Here is a 21468-nt window from a genome sequence, read left to right as displayed (position 1 = left end):
AGCCGCCGAGGACCTTCTCCGTAGGCGTCGCCGCCGCTGGGAGGCGGCTATCAAAAGTTCAGAGCTGGCAGACCTGCTCTGGGCCGTCCGGCAAGTCGAAGATGCCGCCCGCCCCCTTCGAGCCGCCACCTGAGGCCACCACAGCAAGAACTGCCGGACTATTCTTCAATAAAGTTTCTTCTTCTTCTGAGCCTGTTAGATGTATATGTTTAGAACACCGCAAGAGGAGTTCAAACGCCATACTCAACCTTTACTGTCACTGTCAATGCTTCGCGCACCCCCCCCCCCCCCCCCCCCCGGGCCCCGCCTTCTTCGGGCCCCCCGCCTTCTCGGGCAAAGCTGCCAATTTTTTTTTAAAAAAAGAAGAAAACGCCATTTCATGCAACGAAGCACAAAAGTAACTGGGACGCCAATGTGAGATCGTCGCGCACTTTGGAAATGAATACATCGAAACCGGTGTCTTCGCTAATCCGCCGAGAGCAAAATTGCCATCCCCGGGCACGCCGGCACAAACTTATTTCCTACAGATATACAGTGCACTAAAGTGCGTGCAAACGGCAGATTAGGCGTTTTAACTCTTTCTGAAGTTTTTCGGGTGCACGCAACAAGCGCGGAAATGCGGTATACATGCGGGCCGCGACATACTCCGCCCAGGAATTCCTCCCACGGTCGCTATACGGGCATTCCGTCCCCGCACCTTCCACCTACGTCTGCCCATAAATCAACCCCTGCGAACGCCGGAGCTGCGTCGACAAGTGTAGATGGTGTTGCAACGTCTAGCCAGGTCTAGCTCGTTGCGCCAACCGTCTCGCACCGCCGCTCTCCGAATCCTTCCTTTTCTCTGTTTCCACCTCTTCGTTTTTTTTAACCCCCCTAGCTGCCAAGTGAGATTTCGTTTACGTCTTGGCTCGGCTTTGTGGCGGAATGTTCAAACAAGCTGTCCGACACTTCCAGATGGGGTCGCCGATTGACAGGCCCGCGCTGCTCGTGCTGCCACTATGCGATTTACTTCTCCGGGCTTGTAAAATTAGCTCGTTTCCATCGCAGGGAGGCTGAAGGCGAGGGAGCTCTGAAGGAGGCTTGCGCCATTTGTAAAACATCGCAGCAGCACACGTTCGCGTTTCTGCCAACGCCGAGGGCCCGTCGAGTAAGTGAAGGAAGCAAGCCCATGTGCACAAAGGTGTGGAACCACGACGACGCGTACGAGGAAGCTCGTTACGAAAAGCCGCAGGATTCGGAAAAAGCCTTCTGTAGGGTGCGTCGGTGTTACGACAGCTAAGCAAGCTGCCCACGGCTTCCAGACGAACAGTTAGTTATTCGCGGTATACGCCGCGGAACAACACGCCTTTGCAACGGTCGTTCGGACATACGGGGCACACGCTGTTCCTTCGTTCACCACTTCGAGCGCGTAACGAGTGTGCGCGGCTGTTCAATATGAGACTGACTCGATCGTCAGCGGGTTCGTCTGCTCAATAATGACCGAGGAGGCGACGTGTGTAGTGCCGGGCAAGAGAGCGAGGTTATATAGCGCCATACGCGCACGGCGTGCTGTCAATGTGGGACCGGGTCTCGCCGTTTGTTTGTCTTGGGCAAGCGGCGGGCCACTGACGTTGTCGTCCGGACTTCTACTTGTATTTTGGTACCGGAACCGGCCACGCGATGACGCTAGGCTTGGTCTAGAAGTAGAAGGGGCCACGCCAATTGTGCAGAAGAGAACTGCGTCGCGACGATCTAGTACTCGTTGCGTGTGCATAGACGTGCGCTTCAAATCGTGACACCTGGCCGTCTCTTGAGCGCTGGAAGGCAAATGGTAGAAGACTGTTGTTCTGGATGGGAAAGGCCAGTTGATGTCGTGCGTCAGTATATGGCACATACGTGTGCGTGAACTGTACCGCGAGCGCCCGATGTCTCTGACGCAGAAGAGGCAAATGCGGTTTGCTGTCCGCAACGGAGGTATAACGGAAGGTGACGGCTCTTCGTTGCATGTACGTGCATTACTACGAGAACTCGCCTAGGCTGTCACGAGCCGAAGACAGTCGTTCAGAAGAGACAAGACCGGTCGTTGGCGAGTCTTCACTTGTTTGGGTGGACATTATACAACGTGAACTCGCTGAGGCTTAGGCCCGACAAGATGAATTGAATACGTATTCCTAGGACGGATTACGGCAGTCCGTATCGAGCACACGCTGCGCAAGCGCACGTGACCTTGGCTTACCGCGACCAGACGTAAGCCGCCAAGCTTCATATCTTCCGTAGCCTGCAGGGAACCATGAGCAGGAATAAGTACAAGCGGCAAGCGTGCCAAGGTCGCGACTCCAACAACAAACTGCAGCACGTGTCGCGAACTGTGAAGACTGCGTCTCAAGCGCTGCCCTCGTCCGGACGCGACTCCGAAGGCGACCAGAATAACGATTCGACGCGACGCGACCAGAAGAAGCGCCTGCACCAGTGGCAGAGGATCCACATCGGCGTGTTCATGGGCGCATTTCTGTGCTCCTTGGCGGGCGTTCTGGCCTTCGGAATGGTGCTGAAGAACTTCGAGGTGTACTGCCCGCTCTTCGCCAACGTTAGCGTGATCCGCGACGAAGAGGTCGCCGCCAGCAACGCCAGTGCGCCGAGGCCCGTGCCGTACTACTCCGTCGATTACGCGACCAGTTCCTGGGGAGGCAAGTGGGCGTGCGAATTTTGCCTCTTCACGACGGTGTCGTCATTCATCTACGCGTTTCTCTGGCTGTGGATATTCTGCTCATTCTCCCGCAAGGTGCAAGACATGTCCGTAGTGTAAGTATAAATGTCTCTGTTCTACAGCGCATAGCATCGCGCATGGTGATCTGTAATTTTTTTAAAGCTTTATAACGTGACTGGGGACATGACTTTCAAGAAGCGAGCATCTTGTGAGCATTGACACGTATACGTGTAACGACGCTGGGATGCGTCTAAACCTCTATTATTGTGTCTGCGAGAATTGTGGAGTGGAGGCAGTCGCAACGGAACGCTTCTAACTTATTGGAAGCTCAACAAAAAACAAAAGTTATTTTTAAGTATTTGGGTTGCCTGCAACTCCAAATGGTGCGGGCTTTTGCACGCTTCAGAAAACTTGCATATGACCAGGACTCATGTGTAGTGTGGGGAAACTTGCCGCGGTATCTATCTATATGGTAAACGTGGACATGGTTATGTAGTGTGAAGAAATAGCGCTGGAACTACGGAGCATATACATGTTTACTTTATTAGCCTATCGCGGCATCTAGAGCTGTAGTAAATGTGGACATAGTTTAGGAGCAGCTTTTTACCTTGTCATTGGCACTGAGTTTCAAAGACGTATACAGGAAAAAGTGAATGGATATGCCATGGATGAATAGTTAAAGACGGCTGGAGGATTTGCGGCGTAAGGGTAGCGAATGCGCAATATGGAAAGACGTTACTTTTTAGGGCAATAATATGTATATTTTTACGATTCAATGGACACAAACACGAGCCACGGATATTAAGGGCCGGAATGAAGATGCAGAAAGATGAAGAAAAGTCGCAGTTTCGTCCGAAAGGCGAAACATTGATAGCAATTGCAAAGCATTAAGTATTAGATAACTACACGAAGTATAACGGTCGCAGTTTTATCAACCATACAAATTGCAGCAAACATTCGCTTACTAATTAAATTAACGAGCGTGGTATCACGCGCACTCGGGCAAAGATGAACATATTTCACTGGATGACTGCGGACACTCGGCGTCACAAGCTGGCGAGATGAAGAGCGCCAGGCAGCGGCGAGCGAACGCTTCGTGCGGCCTCTCGCTTCGACGCGTATATGGAACTTGATTACGTGGCATCCAACACGAATCACACGAGAACTCAACGCACACGAAGCCATCAACCATCTCGGTTCTCCCAGCCTTCGCACCCGTCGCTGATCACCTCCAAGATAGGGCGTGCGGAGCCGCGCCATGTGCAGCGTGTGTGAAGTGATATTGAAGGGAGATGGAAAAGATGAGTGCAGCGCCGTAACTGTCTCTCACAGGAGGACACCTCAACAGCACTGTACGGGGAAAGGGGTGTGGGGAGAAAAAGATGAAGGAGAGTAGGACAGGAAGAAGGTGGCAAGGAAAAAAAAATAGAAGAAGCGAGCGCGGGGCCTTTTGTGGCGCGTTTTGCCACACAGGGCAAAACGCGAATACTGTTGCCCTTTCGGCTCTTCTTACTTTCTTTCGCTCTCTCTCTCTCTCTCTCTCTCTCTGACACGGCGCTCGGAAATGCATAATAATAAGGTCGGTAGCTGGACGGACGTGCATGGTTCGACGACACTGAAACAGACAAAGACGGACGGACAGACAGACAGAGAGACAGACAAAACACACGGAGAAGCCATCCTGGATGCCGCTTATCACGAGACGATGGGGCGCCGTCGCAAGCGCGGACCAAATGATGAGTTGGAGGGCAGGCAGATGGCGGCCTCCGAGGGTGCCCTCCGAACAGACGACGACGATAGCGAAGACGTGCTGGGATCTTGTTTGCTTTGTGAAAAAAAATGGCCGTTCGGTCTGTGCTCGTACAGCTGTACATAGGCACTAGAATGGCTCAAGGAAGAAAGAAGTTCACTTGCATAAGGCACGTTTTGTGAATGCACACGTGTTGTACAGCGGCCAAGTTAGGCTTGTCTCCACACGCAATATCCAATAGCCAATCAGAGAGGACATAGCGGCCCAGTTAACCAATCGGAGCTGACAAGAAGGCGAATGTGTTTGACAACATACGGCGGAATTGGACAGTAACCACCATTGTGTAGGGAATAACATCCACAGTTACGTCCCGAACACAAGCGTAGCGGTTTGAGTCAGTATAGTACCGTGTGATTCGTTGCAGGTAGCGTTGTCCCCATTTGCGTTGCCCGCTGCCATTGGCAGCGGACACGGTAAACCAATAGGCAAAGGAGAGTGGACTTGTCTGCTCGCCTCAGAAGTCAGAGCTTCTTGTGGTCCGGCGTGCGCCGCACAAAGATGAATGAAACTGCACACTGGTCATTCTAGAGGGACAGGTTATAAAGCCCCGCGAAACCCTCAGAATCATGGGACTCCTCGTACAAGCTGATGCAAAATGCGATCAGATGCCCCAGCGCCTCTCCAGGACGTACGACGGATCAGGTCTTGAAAAGCAAACAGACATCAAGAATATCAAACAGACACCGAGGCATGAAAGAGAACGAGACCATCCGCCTTGTTCAAGCATTCCTCCTCTCTATAGGGTGACGTATGCAGCGCTGTACGCGGTATTTAAGAAAACCAACAAAAAACTAAACAAACCCATTAGAAAACTCATAAAGCCAGCCCTTGGTCTCCATATATAAGCATGTCATCACACAGGATTCTCCGTATGGGCAGAGTCCTTCCATACTCTGGTATGGGTCTCTCTATTACACGGTCTAAAAACTAATAGAGGGTCAACTCTCCAGTCAGGAAATGCGCCTGGCCATGATCCGAACAGGAAATCAAGTGGAACTCGCCTTAGATATGCTAAACCACCCAGATGACTTCCATAAGATTGGCGACCCCAGAGATGGATAACGTTTTATTTATTGGCGGCGCCATAAAGCTCCACTTACTGTTTTGTTATTTATTTGTTGACTACATTTCCGAGTTTGTGTGCGAATGGTTGTCTTTGCGATCTTTTCTCTCCTCCTTGGACCTTTTCTGACATATTAAACCTGCAGTACCATACCATCACTTGGATGATCACCGGTTACCGGTTGCCATTAACATTTATCTCACCAGCGCCCACGCGTTTTCACGTAACGGCTCATTTGTACGGTTTCGCTGCGACACATTCTTGGAATACGCATGTTGCATGCACGATGGGTGGGGTATGCTGTGCGAATAACACAACATGGCAATGAGTGTGCAAGAGGCTGTAGCCCTGGACTGGCTGTCTGGCTTAGCGGAGCGCCAATTTTTTGAGCACCTTAGCTCACAGAACCCAAATGCAAATATCATATCTTTTTGTTCCCTACACTCGCAAAAGGAGAGTCGAACACATTTTTTTTCTTACAGTGTAGGTTAGCGCCTTCAGTATTCATTGAACGGGCACAAACACACACACGCACACAACGCCTTTCTTACGCGTCGTGGTTTAAGAAAACATCACATGGAGGCGCCTCCAGGAGACCAAAGGGGCATCTGGAACACCACAGTTCTAACTCAGTGAGACCTCAACCCACGGGTGTTCTACTCAGGCGGCGACCGCGCGGGCCCTATCTTGAAGGCGATCTGCGGTGGGTACAGGGTCTAGGCTCGCCGAGGGCTGATAGCTTCGTGTGCGCTGTGTTCTCGACGCTTAGTTCTCGCTGAAGCGACATGCAGCACGAAGGGCAATTCGCTCGCTGCTGCTGCCGCCCTTATACCCACGACATCGTTTGGACAGCGCGTGTCCGCGGTCAGCGAGCGAGCTGTGTTCATGTTTGTCTGGGCGCGCGGGACACCATGCAAGCTACTGAGCGAATGTTTACAAGTTTTTCCGGCCAATAATACTGATATCCTTACTTCGTATAGCTGTCCAAGAATTTACTATCGCAATCGCACTGTTTCGCCTTTCGGGCGAAACTATACGACATCTTTATTTTCGCATGCTGAATGATCTCATAGCACTACATATCACACTGTAGTTAATGCCGATTCCTTCGCACACGCGCACACGCGCACACACATACTCTAGATCTCTCTCTCTCTCTCTCTCTCTCTCTCGGCGTGTTTTCAAAGCAGGGAGAGCGCCCCGTGGAAGATTGTACCACCGGCGTTATTCATCACCTGTGTCTTCTCCATGCTCGTGCTCACCTGCGCCATCTTGCTGACGGTGGGCCAGGCCACATTGTGTGACTCGCTGGAGCGGCATACTTTGGTCAGGTGAGCGCTCCTTGGAGTGGCACTGTTGGGATAACAAAGTTCGGAGGGACAATGTTATAGAGAGTTACGTTTACGGCTTGCCAGTAGTAGAGTTACTGCATATGCTACCACATACATATACAGGTATATGCCAAAGAATGCCACAAGCTATCGCTCGTGGCATTCTTTGCAACTGCAATGCATTTGAAAAAAAAAATTTCGCGTTCGCCATTTGTTGGGCGTGTTGGTAAACTAAAAGCATATTTAGCGCCAGCAAACAAGGACGGAAGGGAGACGATACCACAATGCGTTATCAGCGTTATCGCCGAGAAAGAAACTCTAAATGTGCTGCACGTTAACGATTTTGTCACTACCATTACAACGCTTCACGCCGGCACTGAAGTAGACTGCAGTGTTAGTTCTGCGTGCCCTCTGGTTAGACGCGTGGTCAGACGCGGCGTCACCAGAGGTCGCTACTAGCGTTGTGTCTGCCGTACTCCTCTCCGGCAACCCGGCGTTATTCTTTCAATACTAAATATTCGTTCATTTGGCGGAATAGTATTGATATTGCTGATTATTAGTTGAAACTAATACTGAAGGGCAAATTTTAGTCTATTTCCATGTTGCGCGGATATATCCGCGCCTATGCTTTGGTGTGACGTACGCCACATTAACACTCTCACAAAACTTTCTTTCCTTTCAAAACACTTTCTCGCATTTGGACAATTTGGCGCGGGAGAGTTTATCGAAATTTTGGTTAAGTATTTTGCTTCCTTTGGAATGCAGTGCAGTCATTATTTGTCTATGAAATATTAACTAGATTCTGTAACGTCACGAGGAGTTAGTGGGCGAACTTCACCGTGGAATAATCGCCACCCATTTTTGTATTTTGCATGTTTTCTGTGCTTATCAATCATCTTCCAGCTTTAAGAGATTTCTTTTTCTTTTTTTGCTTTCGCATAAGTGTTAATTTAACAAGGCAGCTGAGCTGGATACTCTTTAAGTGACCCTTAGGTTTTTTCTAACACAAAGCATGTCGAGCACTCAATTAAAACACTCTAATATAGCGGCGCCGCGTACTGTCATTGTTCTGTGCGTTTTTTTTTTCAGGCTTTACCAAGCTCACTGTGATGGAAACAGTGGACTTATTTTATATTGCGAAAGCGGAATTCACTAATACAGCTGAAGCCGTTTTTTTTTGTTTCTTCCACGGAATGGCTCTTACTCGCTACAGTAATTTTGCCAAGAATCAAGTGGCCTTACATATGTGTGTATGCGTGCGTGTGTGTTAAATGAAATATCATAGCCACCATAAAGCTTGGAATATTACAGAGTAGGTAGGAGCAAAAAAAATTCAGCAGTGAGAAGAAACCTAGCTACAATGATTTTCGAGATAAAATAATTGAATACGAAGAAAAGAGGCAGCAGACAATCCACGAAGTTTAACGAGGTAGCCGCTTTGTGTCCCCAATGAAGTTTTCAATTCCGATACAGGCGTCCCTGCGCAGACGCCCAGAGGAGACGGCCGCCCCAAGGGAAAGTATGGCAGATAAGGCTAGCGATAGGTCAATTTCTAGTGACAGGGTCAATAGGAATTTCTAAAAGTTTTTCTTTACCTTCAATGTCATCGATCGAAATTCTTGCTTTAGCGTCCCTTTAATTCTCACGTCTCTTCTCCTTCTCCCACGAAGCGTGTAGAACGCTCTTTGAAAGCACTCTATAATGGCGATTCCCGTACTATATATATATTTAAAGGCTCCCGCGTAGGTTCATCTGCATAGATATTTCGTTTCCAGCTGCAGCGACGCTCAAGACCTGCCTTGGAAGCCGGACGTCATCAAGATGGCCAACTTCTACACGCTGCTCACCAGAGCCGAAGTAAGCTAATGATTGCAGTGCCACGCATCTTTCAGTCTCGCCTGCCCTTGATTTCTCCCTCGCCAATGAATCCCGGAGCCGGATTTCGAAAAAATTAAAAGCCGTCGTTATACAGCGTGTGCTTTTTTTTACTTTGAACGCTAAAAAAAAAGACTACAAAAGTTACCCGAATTACTCCAATATATGTACCGATTAATTATCTGCCCAGGCGGAGATCATATGCAAGAAAAAAATTAAGCAATTCATTCACTAATTACACTAATTACATCAACTAACTTCTTATTGTGCAATCTTTACGGCACATGCGAAACAAATGGTGTCGCGCATGGCGCCACTGCGTTGCCCGTAAATAACGGGGCCAGTGAAATCACAGTGGAGCGCTTCTACAGTGAACGCCTCTATAACGAAATGACCTGTATAACGAAGAAATAATTCTGTTCTAGTTCTGTTGTGAGCTGTGCGGTGCGGAACCTTTACAACGGACTGACTGTGTAACGAATGATTTCGGGTGCTCTGAGCACTTCGTTATAAAAGCGTTCGATTGTATACTCAACTTTCAGAACGTGCACGAACACAAATACTATTTTGCACGTCTTATTAGCCTGACATGATTTAAGGTAGCGGGCATGGACTGTGAATGTGTCTATGGCTCTGTCTGGGCGCTGCAATTCTTGAAAATTCGGAGGAATAATTCAGTCAAGAACGCAAAACCTTGCTTGCGAAACTTTGGCGGTTAAATTGTATAGGCATATGGCATATATATGGCATATATATGGCATATGGCATATATGGCATATGGCATATATGGCATCAGGCATATGCCGGCATAGTTAAGAAATAAAGATAGCATACATATTCATAAATGTATGCGGACGGTAAAAGTTTGCCTAAAGTGTTCACATACTTGCTATCGCAAGAAAAAAGGCGGACACCCTTGGAAAAACCATTGTAGAGGCTTTCTGTCTGCGCCTCTAACATCGCTGGGATGTGAAATAAAATTTCTTTAATTTACTTTATCGTCTCGTAGGTCATTTCAGCCTTCAGTCTACAAAAAAAAAAAAAAAACCCGGTAGTACTGTTAGGCAAACTTACCAAGTTTTTACTAAACACATCTCCTTGTAGTTCGAAATAGTTGCCCAAATAAATCGACACTTTGTTTTCGCAGCTGGCGATCTGGCTCGCGGCAATCTGCTGGTCGCTCAACTCCGTCCTGCTGTGCTGTCGCTGCGTCCTGCACCCAGACGTTGCGACAACGGGAAGCGTCGTTCCCAGGACCACAACCACTGCTACAGCCTGACACGTCGACGCTTGCTAGCTCAGTCGTGCGGGAGCTTTAGCTAGTCAGCAAACTTGTTACGCTTCCTGTAATAGAAGGATTTGGCATTTCCGGTGTAATCAAGGCTGTTTGCGTAATACCGGATTACCAGACGCCGGTGGCGACATCTCGTGGAACTTCACCTAACTACAATGCCTTTAAAGACGTTTTCGTCTTCAATGAGTGTTCTTGTCGAAAACAGTTGAAAAGGAATTACTATTGCAGTAACCAAGCGTATTCTACTTCGCCACTGGCGTGAGTTTCCGGCAGCGGGGCAATCGTGAACACGTTGCCTTTTAAACGTGTTCGTCAATAACAGTCTTGTAACACCAAAACGTGTCTATATAAAACATTGTTTTTAGACGAAGCTTCACGAGATGCCGCTACTAGCGTCCTGTAACCCTGTATTACACAAACGCCAGTGCGTATGTCGGACACACTAAACATTTTTTTTAAAATACGGAACAAGGAGATGACACGGAAGACCGGAACACCGGAGGCATAAACGTATAGTGAATAGAATACTACTATACACAGACCTGTGTATATAGTGGCGCTGGTGGCGCCACTTCGTCCCACTGACGTCAGCTAGAGCATACAGAACTGCGAAGGCTACAGCCACGTTTAGCCTATCTGCCGTTGCAAAAGCGTAATTAGCAGCGTGGATCATTCAGCTTGTACTGTATTTTCTTTTCTTTTCTGAGGATATTGAACGAAGCAGCATTACGCGTTGTTGTTGTTGAGAAAGTGTCAGGAGACGGCTCTACCAGCACTCACACTGCCGTGACGTCACTGGTGTTTCACGCTTACGGACACTAGAAAAACTAGCTCCCCAACTCTGGGCCGTCCAGCAGGTCCACGACGCCGCCAGGAAACTCAACCTCCCGGTTCCGTCGTGGAAGACGCCCACTCCATGAGAGCCCAAAGCTTTCGTGGCCTGCAGGACCTCGAATAAAGTTGATTTCCTTCCTTGCTTCCTTACGGACACGCCGGCTATCTCGATTAGAGCACCGGTTTAGCGATGCTCTAACACACATTCAAGAATAGCGTAAGGCGTATCCGACGTCAGCTGGTGACGCATCATGATATGCTGTGCAACGTTTATAGAACCTGCTTTCTATAAACGTTGATGCTCTAAACCGGTCACAGTGTGCTAAAAACGTTGCACGAAATTGCACAAGTTTTGTCCGAGAGAAAGAAAATGTACAAAAAATTTCTTTGCTGAGACAATAAAAAAGGCTTAGCCCATCCGTAAGCGTATTACAGTTTAAAAAAGAGACGAATCTGTTCGAAGTGAAAAAAAAAAAAAAATAGAGAAAGCAGGTTGCGTATTTCGAGTAACTGCCACCGGAAAACACCGCTGACCTGAAAACATGTTTTGGTCGTCTCTCTTACACCGCGCTCTCGTATTTGGGTCGTACGATTCGAGAAACTGTTTACACCCGCGTCTCGATAACCCCACTCTTTATTCAGGTGTCGGCTGAAGACGGCTGTCCTAGCCAACAGGGAGGACGGCTATATATACCATGCACTTCACACGCGTCCGGCTAACCCGAGCGGTGAATGCCAGTGTAGACGTGCGTTCACGCGACCTCCTCTGGCGCACATAGATCGATCCATCGATCGATCGATAGATAGATAGATAGATAGATAGATAGATATATAGATAGATAGATAGAGAGATAGACAGACAGATAGATAGATAGATAGATAGATAGATAGATAGATAGATAGATAGATAGATAGATAGATAGATAGATAGATAGATAGATAGACAGATAGATAGATAGATAGATGAATAGGTGGACGAATGGATGAATGGGTGAAGAGATAGGTAGATAGACAAATTAACTAATATTTAATTGATTTGAGAGACGCTATAATGGAGTGGTACGCATGGTGTACTGGAATACACAGCATGCCGTTGCAGCATATGCTACGTATGCCTGCATGCGTATACATTGAAGGGGCTTAAGCAAGGAACAAGTATATAGGCTCATAGTAAATTGCGCTTATGCAATAGAAGAACGACCAAATTCCTACCCTAGGAGGAGGATTTAATAGCAAGAAAAATACGCACAAGTAAATATATAAGACGAGAGAGGGGGATGACCTATTCTTCTAACGCTCCTGCACCAGTTCTCCGTGATGTCATCGATTTTAGCAGCATCCTCTAGGGTCTACCGAATCGTTTAACGGTATAAAGAAAAATACCGCTTTGTATTATAAAGGAGCCAGAGACGTCCTACGTTGCAAGTTTGCTGAACACGTCTCGCGCGAAAGCGGACCAAATACAAGAAAAGGCTTCGGGGTCCGTGACGTTTCGCTGACGTCATGGCGTCTGCCGTTTCAGCACGAAATTCGCGAAACGAATGTAGTACGGCCTCGACTTTCCAAGTAATAACGAACGTTTCACCGCCAAATGAATGTGTAGCAGCACCAACGAGGCAACGCACCGAAAGACGAGACAGATCGAGCTACCGCCGACGCCGTCCGCGTTCCGTCCGCGTCCCTGCAGTCACGCCGAACGCGCGCAGTGTCTGTGAGTACAGCCAGCGTCTCTGACGGCGGCTCGGCAAGTCTCGACATTGGAACGATGGCCTCCGAGATCCACCACGAAACGCGCGTGGGGGTAAATCTCGGAGGCAATGTTGAAACAATGGTTGGTCGGACTCGCTCGTCGTGTAGCGTCGGAAGTCGCTGCCTCTTCTCGCCGCGCAACATTTCTGACAGAAGTTCCTGTAGATCTGTGTTTACTTGTGTTTACGCAATTGCATCACGTAAACACATGTAAACAGACTTCACGTAAACAGACGGTGAATTTGACACATGGTGGAATTCGACAGCCTGCTTGCTGCATCAGCTGGTCCGTGATGCGCAGTACCGGAGAAGGCGATAAAGTGGACGGGGAAAAGTTTGACTCGTGAATGTCCAGGTTTGTTCTGTGCGTTATTTATTATTTACTGTTTGTGTTGCGCTACGCGCGTTGTTTTCGGCACCACGGATGTTTTGGGTCATCAACTGTCGAGCCATCCCCAGCTGAGACAAACGGGCCACTTGTATCTTAAGTGCTCACTCGATGGCGTTCATATTATAATCCGCGCAAGCATGGTCAATTTGGTGGTCGGCTTCATCCAATATACCACGTTTGCTTTCGACAGATTCAATCGTTGTTCCAAGTAAGATGCTCGAGACGAGATGTCCAAGTCCCGAGACCTATTCTTACTTTAGTGTGTCTTCGAGGAAATGTGATGGCGATTTGACGTATACTTGTGGTGATTCTGTCAGCATTCGGACGACGACGACGAAGTTGCGCCTCCGCGGCTCCACGCGCTCAAGCTAAAGCAAGAAAAAAGAACACCCGGGCGTGCATAATATCATTCGAAGCATGCTCGCTTGCTGTCTAATCCATGAAAGATTTTACAAGTGTGGACAACACTGCCACCTTTACTAGGAGATGGAAAGTCACTCTGCCATGTTCTGGTCAGAAGTCGCAGAGGCATCTTCGTGATTTACGTAAAACGAGACAAAACGATAACCTATCCACTCGCATACCTTACAAATTATACGAGGTAAAGGAACCTAGTCAGTTGAATTTGGTGTGCGTGGTCGTCGCTTTGGTGGGTGCCGCCGTGTTGACGCAATGAGGCCCATTTGCGTCTCGCGCGTGCGCAATAGCGTGATCGCTATTTGTCAGGGGACCCAAAGCGTTTGGGCCCCCTATTCTAAAGGTAATGAACGTAAACCAACTAGCCCATGCAGTCATTTTATTGATTTACCTCAAGAGGCGCAATATAAAACGAAAAAGCTCCGTAGGTTCCATGGTGAACTCATCTTGGAGCAGGCCTCGCTTGTTCCTCTCGCGAATGAACGCGCGTCGAACGGCGATGGCGCAGCAGGCTTCACGCACGAAAGCGGAATAGTCCAATTCCGGCGGCAAATGAAGGACGCGCATCTGCAGCGCTAGCTGTGCGGGGGGCCCCAGCTCCAGGTACGGGGCCAGGATTTGGCCGAAGCGATCCCTGCGGACTCTCCTGGGCTCCCCTTCCGCGTTCTCCGAGTACAACTGCCACAGGGCTGCCATGTCGTTGACGATTTCGACGTACTCGTCCAGGTTGACGGCTCCATCCAGATCGTCGTCGTACGTCCGCACGATCTTCTTGGCGCATGCTTCGTTCACAGGCGGCCACCCGGCGTCCAGCTCGAGTGCCTGACGAAGCTGACGCAGGTCCAACGCACCGCGGTGTTCCGTGTCAGCCAGGGCGAACTGGGCATGGAGGGTTTCGAGTGACGGTACCTGGGCGACCATCTCGCGAAGCAATCCTCAGGGCGGAGGAGCTGGGGGTTTGAAACTCCGCCGCGGCTCGGTGACCTGACGTCAACGCGACGACGATTCAGCAATGGCGGGACCAGCGGGAGGCCTTAGAATGAAGAACCGTGGGAGACGCTCTTTTATACTGCGAGGCAGGTTGGAAGGGCTCTCCAGAGCAAAATTGACGATGATGATTATTGTGACGCTATGGCTTGTAGCGGCGCGTCCATCGCTTCCAGAGCCGGTGAAGAAGAAAACGGCTCACGGGCATGTAGCGAGAGAATATAGAACGCGCTAGCGCGCTCGACCTTCAGCGGCCGCGGTGTCTGCATAGAGAAAGAGTGTCTGGCGCTGCCGATATCCCGCGGCGCCATGGGTGGCCGGCCTAAATAAACCATGTTATCATACCCACACTAGGGGATTGGCCAGGAATTGGGCACCTGAATCTTTACATAATATCTTGAAGTAAAAAAAAAAACGCAAAGAAACTATAAGTAGTGTGCGATTGAGCCATCAAAAACAGGAAGATTAATAATTATTTTAAAAATAACAATTTGTAGTAATAATGCTGGAATATCACGCAAAAATATTTTTATCAATAAGCGTATTTATAAAAGCAGGAATTTAAAAACTTGTTTATGTTGTAGACTGGATGGAGGCCGTGATTGCTGCGATCGGGTCACAGCAGACAAAAGGAAGGAAGGAAGGAAGGAAATCAACTTTATTCAGGTCCTGCAGGCCACGAGAGCTTTGGGCTCTCATAGAGTGGGCATCTCCCACGACGGAACCGGGAGGTTGAGTTTCCTGGCGGCGTCGTGGACCTGCTGGACGGCCCAGAGTTGGGGAGCGAGTTCTTCGCTCCGGATTGCTTCCTCAAACTTGCGCTTGTCCTGTTCGTAGTTTACGTGAGCTTGCGAGCACGGCCAGAGTAAATGATAAACGTTAAGGGATGTATTGCAATTGGTGCAATAGGACTTGTCACCCGACCACTCGGAGAATAAGGACGCGCCCACTACATACAATGAAATCACTAAACACTACTACCTACAACGCAGACAATATAGCACGCCACACCGCACGCTCACTCGAGCTCAAGCGGTTACACTCAGAATGCTACAAACAGACACATACCCCACTCAAAACAGATTACACCATTACATGCCTGAGCTCTACGACAAGCAGACAAAAGGGCCCCAAAACGGTTACGTTCATCCATGATGTCACGTCCGCTATAACCCATGACGTCACATTCGACCATTTGCATGGCGTCTGTTCTTCTGGACCGGTCGCGCTGCGAAGCCGTTCATATTCCGTGCCGACTTTCAGCATGACTTGTTCATATTTCCACTCAATATGCATGTAAAATGTGAGTCACTTTAACATACGCTAAAGAGGATGAAGGCGAAAGCCTGCGGGCTCACGAGGCATTAATTAGATTACTTGACATTCTCATTCGAATGCGTTGTTACTTGCTATTGTTTTCTCCCACCTAAGGGCGTATGTTCGAGTGCTTTAGTTGACTCCACCTTAATCAACTGTGCCTTAATTACATTCGCCTTAATTAACAGCAACTGAAGGTCGTGGGTTCGACTCCCACCAAAGATCGTGGGTTCGAGTACCCTAATTAACTGTATCTTAATTCACTGTGCCTTACTTAAGTTCGCCTTAATTAAGACCAACGGTCGTGTGGTCGATCATCAATGATGCCACCATCAATTCTGGTGCCATTGAAGTTTGGTCGCATCAGAGGTCGTGGGTTAGAGTGCCTTATTAACTTGCCTTAATTAAGACCAAAGGTCGTGGGTTCGACTATCAATAGTGGCACCATCAATTTTAGTGCCATTGAATTTTGGTGCCATAACGCCAGAGGGTCAATTTTTCGATAACGCCGGACAACAGATTTTTCAAAAAGTTGGGACTGTCAGCAGGGTGTCAGAAAGAATGTTTTTCGTCCTGGTTTTAGTTTCGTTCCTCTGAATAAAGTTCCATTTCGGCTCTGCTCCGCAACAAAAAAAGAATGATCCGTAACGGTTCGGGTTTGGTTCGCATGCAAAAATTTTCGAAGCAAAGTAACGATAAAAACACAGTATTTATTTTTCTCAATAACTGAATTATGAATTCTGAGATAATGCTCAGTGCCTTGAGTCATCTGGTGCTGCAATCGTTGAGCTACCATGGGAGTGATGGGAAGTACATGGCTTTGTCCGATCTTCGTGCTTGTGGATTCAGACGTTCTTGTGGCTTTGTTCATTACACTTGATATGTCTTCATTGTCGTAAATGTCAGAGCAATATATACTCTTCGAAGTGCGGAAGATGCTGCGAACACGCACAATGGCTGCTAATAGCAGCGATTGAGCTTGTCGAGGCGGCCAAATCGAAACCCGCCAAGCGTATCAAGGCATTGGTTTGCCCGCGATAAATTCGTAAGGGCGTTTCATGTCGCTTGTCGATGCATGCGTCCATCGCGTAGTGGTTTCAGTATTTGTGCTCGAATCCTGCCATCGGACAGCTTTAATAACGTTTATTTAACGATTTATTGTTGAATATGACGGGCTTACAAAGCCACGAAGCCGTTTGAAGCCAGAAGGACGAAGTTTAGGCATAGAGTTTCTCACTATATTACCCAGAGGGAAACCTGGCGCTGCTGCGCTGTGGTATGCATGGGCACGGCCGCTCGATGAAAACGCACCTGTGCGTTTTCATCCAGCGGCCGTGGCATGGGAATGCACACGATGGGAACGCCGGTATATTGTGACTTCGGATTGGCATTGTTCTCGAAGAGCCAGGCAAGCACCGGTCCGTCTGTCACAATGATTCATTTTCTACTAAAACTGCACGTAAAAAGCTATTTTAGTTTTATTATTACACAAAAAGGTGTTTTGTTTAACTATGAGAACTTGTTATTTCGTGTACGATTATATTATACGTAAAAAGTATCAGCGGGCCGCTCGCTTTGAAACAGTTTGTCGTCTCTTCTTGCTTTTCTTCCCTTCATCATGCATTGTAGGTGAGTAAAGATGTAATTTGCGTGAATAGAAACACTTTATGAAGATTTTACTTTAAGAACGCTTTATTTCTGTAGCCATATCCACGTTTTCGACGAAGCCTTTTAGAACACCAGCCAACACAAGCCTCGCAGACACATATACCGTCATTCCCATGATGGCACGGCGCCCCTTAAGAAACTCCCATAGACGGTGGCGCCAGATTTCGCTCTATGTAATATAGCGAAAAACTCTATGAGTTTAGGCATATATCCATGTACTTCCCATAATTCCTATGCTGGCTCAACAGCTCCCATTGGAGCTCCCGTAGACACTAGCGCCCTCGTTCCCTCTAGTGATTATTGTATGAAACTATGCATTGAGTCAAGGCACTGAGCATGATCACAGAAGCACCACGTCATTGAGTGCACTAGCCGAAATGCGATACCGCTGTTCCGATAAAACGAATCTAAACGAACGATAAAACCTCGGCAACACAGGGTTGCACACGTAGAAAACGAAACTATAAGCTCTCCAGCACGCAAGCCTTGGGTCTTGCTGCAATACCGATCTGCTAGTGCGCAGAGCGGCAGGCTCACACTAGTGGGGCGCTCAACATGTAGCCTACCGCTCGCAGCATTCCTGCCTGAAGTACGCGCTAATGCTGACGTCGGTCGTTTCGGATTGCCGACTTTCCCCTTGATCCGGAAACCGATCAAAAATATGTCGGTTTCACTCCGAAACAAAATAGTAAATAACGCTTCGGTTACGCTTTCGTTCCGGGCAAGAACATCGCTTTGCTTCGTTTTTCGTTTTTGCCTTCGTTCCGTTCCGACACACTGGCTGTCAGGCTCCAACAAAACAGCCCATGGCCTGCGCGTACTGGAGGAAGAGAAGTGTGTTTTGGGTACAGGTGGGGCAGGGGTAATTGGAGATCGCAGGGAGTGGCCTTCGTCCTGCAGTGGACATAAAACAGGCTGATGATGATGATGATGATGTGCACAGCTTGCAGTTACTTATGGCCACTATTTACTATACCTGACATATTTCAGTTAGTTCTTGGATTTAGGCAAGAAATATTAATGCATTTTTATCATTTCCACTGTTAAATACTCAAACGAAGGTGGGAAGCGGAGATATTCTTCTCGAAGTTCGTGACAAAGTGCAGTACGACAAACTCTGGAAACTTGTAGCGTTTGGCGACGTTTCCGTTATAGGAGGCCCACACAGATCGATAGACACAGTGCGCGGTGTCTTCTCGGAAGATGTCCTTCTCGAACTCGGTGAAAGCGAACTTCTTGAAGGATGGCAAGACCAGAAGAAAGTCAAGGCGCAATTAAAGAATAACCATAAGGCGAGATCATAAGGAAATGCCTGCCAAGCACATAATTGTTACTTTCGGAACCAGCAACCTACCTGAATCAATCGAAACCGGTTAAGCTTCGTACAAGGCAATACATGCTGAACCGGCGTCGATGCTTCAAGTGTCAGCGTTGTGGGCATGGGTCGCAAAGCTGCAGAGGGTGTGCTACTTGTGCAAGGCGTAGTTGAAATGAACACTCTTCGGACTTCACCAACCCGCTGTGCCAACTCTGACGGACGCCATCCCGTCAACTCGCGATCATGACCGTCGTGGAAGAAAGACAAAGATATCATATAGAAATGAAACTCAAACTAAACCTATCTTTCCAAGAGGCACGTAAGCGCTTTTCTCTTCGAATCACTCTAGTCCTTCCTACACCGATGTGACGCGCCGGGGGGCAGCGTCACACCTTGCATCGGATGTGACACACTCCGTGCGTCACATCCGAGCGGCACGCAGTGTGACAGCGGTCACACCATCAGCACCCGGATCGCGCGGAATTGTGTTACTCGGCCAGCCAATGACAGAAGCAAACAACATCGTCGTCATGCGGCCTTTTCAAAATGGCGTCGTACATGATACCTGCGGAGCGTCTGCTGTTCTTCAAAAGTCTTTTCATCGGCGGAAACAACGAGGTGTGCAACAGACATGGACAAAATGTATCGAGTCTGAGCATTTCACTCTTCAAAAGTCTGATGTGCAGTTCATTTTACTGCTGAACCCGTTTTACTCATGAAACTTCACAACAAATAGTTGTAGCGAAGCAAGCATGTTATTTCAGTTCAATAATGGATTAGGTATTCGCCATACCACTGTAATAGGCGAGGGAAAGGTATAAAATTACGCGCTAATAATTTTATTTTCGTAGTTACCGCCTTATTTGGGTAACAGAAGAGGTTTGAAGTACGAATTATTTGCAGCCTCGCGGAGGAACAGTGGTTGGCGGTTATGAGGGCGTAGGCGGGGCTTCATTGCAGACTTTAAGAGGAAGCTTTAGCTCGGGTGCTCCTATCTAAATACATGTAAAAGGAGAATTCGTTTTTCTCAGCAACGACTGCACCAAATTTGACGAGGTTTGTCGCATTTAAAAGAAAAACTCTAGTGACTGTTGGTTTCGAATTTGTGCTTTATATCGTCAATGTTTTATTAAAAATGATCAAAAATCGAACATTTTCAGAAAACGAGACTATCAAGTTTACAACTCTGTCTTTGGGCAACGAAAAATGATATCACAATTCAGTGAATTGCATCTAATAGTACATTTAAAGCGGCCAAAAGTGATATGTTAAATATGAATCTCAAAAAATTTAGTAATATGGAAATACACCTTTTGCAGAACCCTTGTAAACAACGTAACAAATTCACATAAGATGTAAAATGATATATCGAATTTGTCCGCTTTGAATGGTCTAATGGATGCCGTTTACAGAACCGCGACATCTGTTTTTGATGCGGAGCTATGGATTTGTAAACTTCGTGCTTCTATTTTTTTACAAACTATCGAATATTTGAAAATCTTTTTAACAAAATTCAGGCGCTCAATCGAAATTCCGCTTGACACAGTCACTAGAATTTAACTGTCTCTCTCAAATGCAACAAATTTCATTAAAATCGGTCTAGGGGTTATCTCAGAAAAACGTTTTTTTGCGTTTTACGTGTACTTGAATAGGCCGCCTCGGTGTTGGGCCCGAGCTAAAGCTTCCTCTTAAATTGTATCCGACTATAGTAGCGTTTTTTGAATTATCTCTGGAAGAAATATACATGAATATATATTTGCAGAACAATACATCACAGTTCCTTTGGATCCCTCGTTTACTGCTCTAACAAGTTAAGTGCCACAACCAACTCTCATTGTTATTTGGGAAGTTACGTAACTATGCGTGGCCGCCAGTCGCGTACAAACACCTATGGCGCAGGAAGCTGCGACTCTACACGTACTGCGCCCACCGCGAAAGGTTAGAAAAACATCTACATAAGCACAGCAGAGAAGTGGCAACGTTAAGCGGCTCGAATGATAACTGTGGAAGCGTCATTCAGAACACACGGAATTGTCCTCCACTTCCGGCGGCGTTTTCTCTACTTCATTTTTAAATAAAGAGATGTTGATCCATGAATATTTTCATAAACAACGGTTACATTTGTTAATTTTCGCTTTTCCTTCCCGTTTGGCTGTTGCCTTGGCTCTCTCCCTTTAGTAGGTCGCTTAATTTCTCAAATACTTGCGACTCTTGTTTCCAGTTGGCAATTTTGCACGAAAAGAGCTGTACAATTAGGGAAAAACCAGGCGAGTTAACAGGTGACAGTCATATTGCCTATGAGTTTCAAGGTTATTGCAGGGATTGATGATGGATGCTATCTTGCATTATTTTATTTTTCACCTTATCTAACCCATATCACGGGCCTATGGTTCTGAGGATCTGTCAGCGTCGCGGCGAGCCGTCACTCGAGGAAATAATAAAAAAAAAGTTAAACGCAATTGGCATTTTCTGTGGCCGCAGCTCGTTCCACGTGCATACAGACCAGCTGACCACGAACTGAAGCCCTCTCCTGGTCCCTGATCAGTCTAAACGAAGAAGGTTGAACTTACGAAGCAACAACGATGGGCGTGACTGTTGAATAGACGGTAACAGCTGAATTCATCTCAAGTTAATCGTGCGGGCACCGAATTGATGAGGAAAATGGCCATCACATCCCAGGAGACGCCGATAACTACCGCCATCCAAAAGGAGTGAAAAAGGCAGCAAA

The 21468-nt window shown here is 47.6% G+C and overlaps 1 protein-coding gene and 1 long non-coding RNA gene across 2 annotated transcripts; both read left to right on the top strand.

Moving 5' to 3' along the window:
• The first annotated feature begins 1437 nt into the window (after nt 1–1437).
• On the top strand, nt 1438–6906 carry LOC126544810 (uncharacterized). Its single transcript, XM_050192301.2, has 2 exons — nt 1438–2781; nt 6747–6906. The coding sequence occupies exons 1-2, from the start codon at nt 2270–2272 to the stop codon at nt 6892–6894; spliced, it is 660 nt and encodes a 219-aa protein (XP_050048258.2). The 5' UTR covers nt 1438–2269; the 3' UTR covers nt 6895–6906.
• Nucleotides 6907–8562: 1656 nt separating this feature from the next.
• LOC140213594 (uncharacterized) lies at nt 8563–10132 on the top strand. Its single transcript, XR_011890486.1, has 2 exons — nt 8563–8747; nt 9913–10132. It is a non-coding gene; the product is annotated as an uncharacterized lncRNA (long non-coding RNA).
• The last annotated feature ends 11336 nt before the right edge of the window (nt 10133–21468 follow it).

This window comes from Dermacentor andersoni, chromosome 10, assembly GCF_023375885.2.
Source record: "Dermacentor andersoni chromosome 10, qqDerAnde1_hic_scaffold, whole genome shotgun sequence".
Taxonomy (NCBI): domain Eukaryota; kingdom Metazoa; phylum Arthropoda; class Arachnida; order Ixodida; family Ixodidae; genus Dermacentor; species Dermacentor andersoni.
Note: the sequence above shows the minus strand (reverse complement) of the source record. Positions and strands in the feature narration are given on the sequence as shown.

What these genes read in the sequence shown, in the direction of transcription:
- LOC126544810 (XM_050192301.2), top strand. Translation starts at nt 2,270, where the DNA reads ATGAGCAGGAATAAGTACAAGCGGCAAGCGTGCCAAGGTCGCGACTCC. An exon ending in GTGCAAGACATGTCCGTAGT is followed by an intron (nt 2,782 to 6,746) that starts GTAAGTATAAAT and finishes GTGTTTTCAAAG; the next exon opens with CAGGGAGAGCGCCCCGTGGA.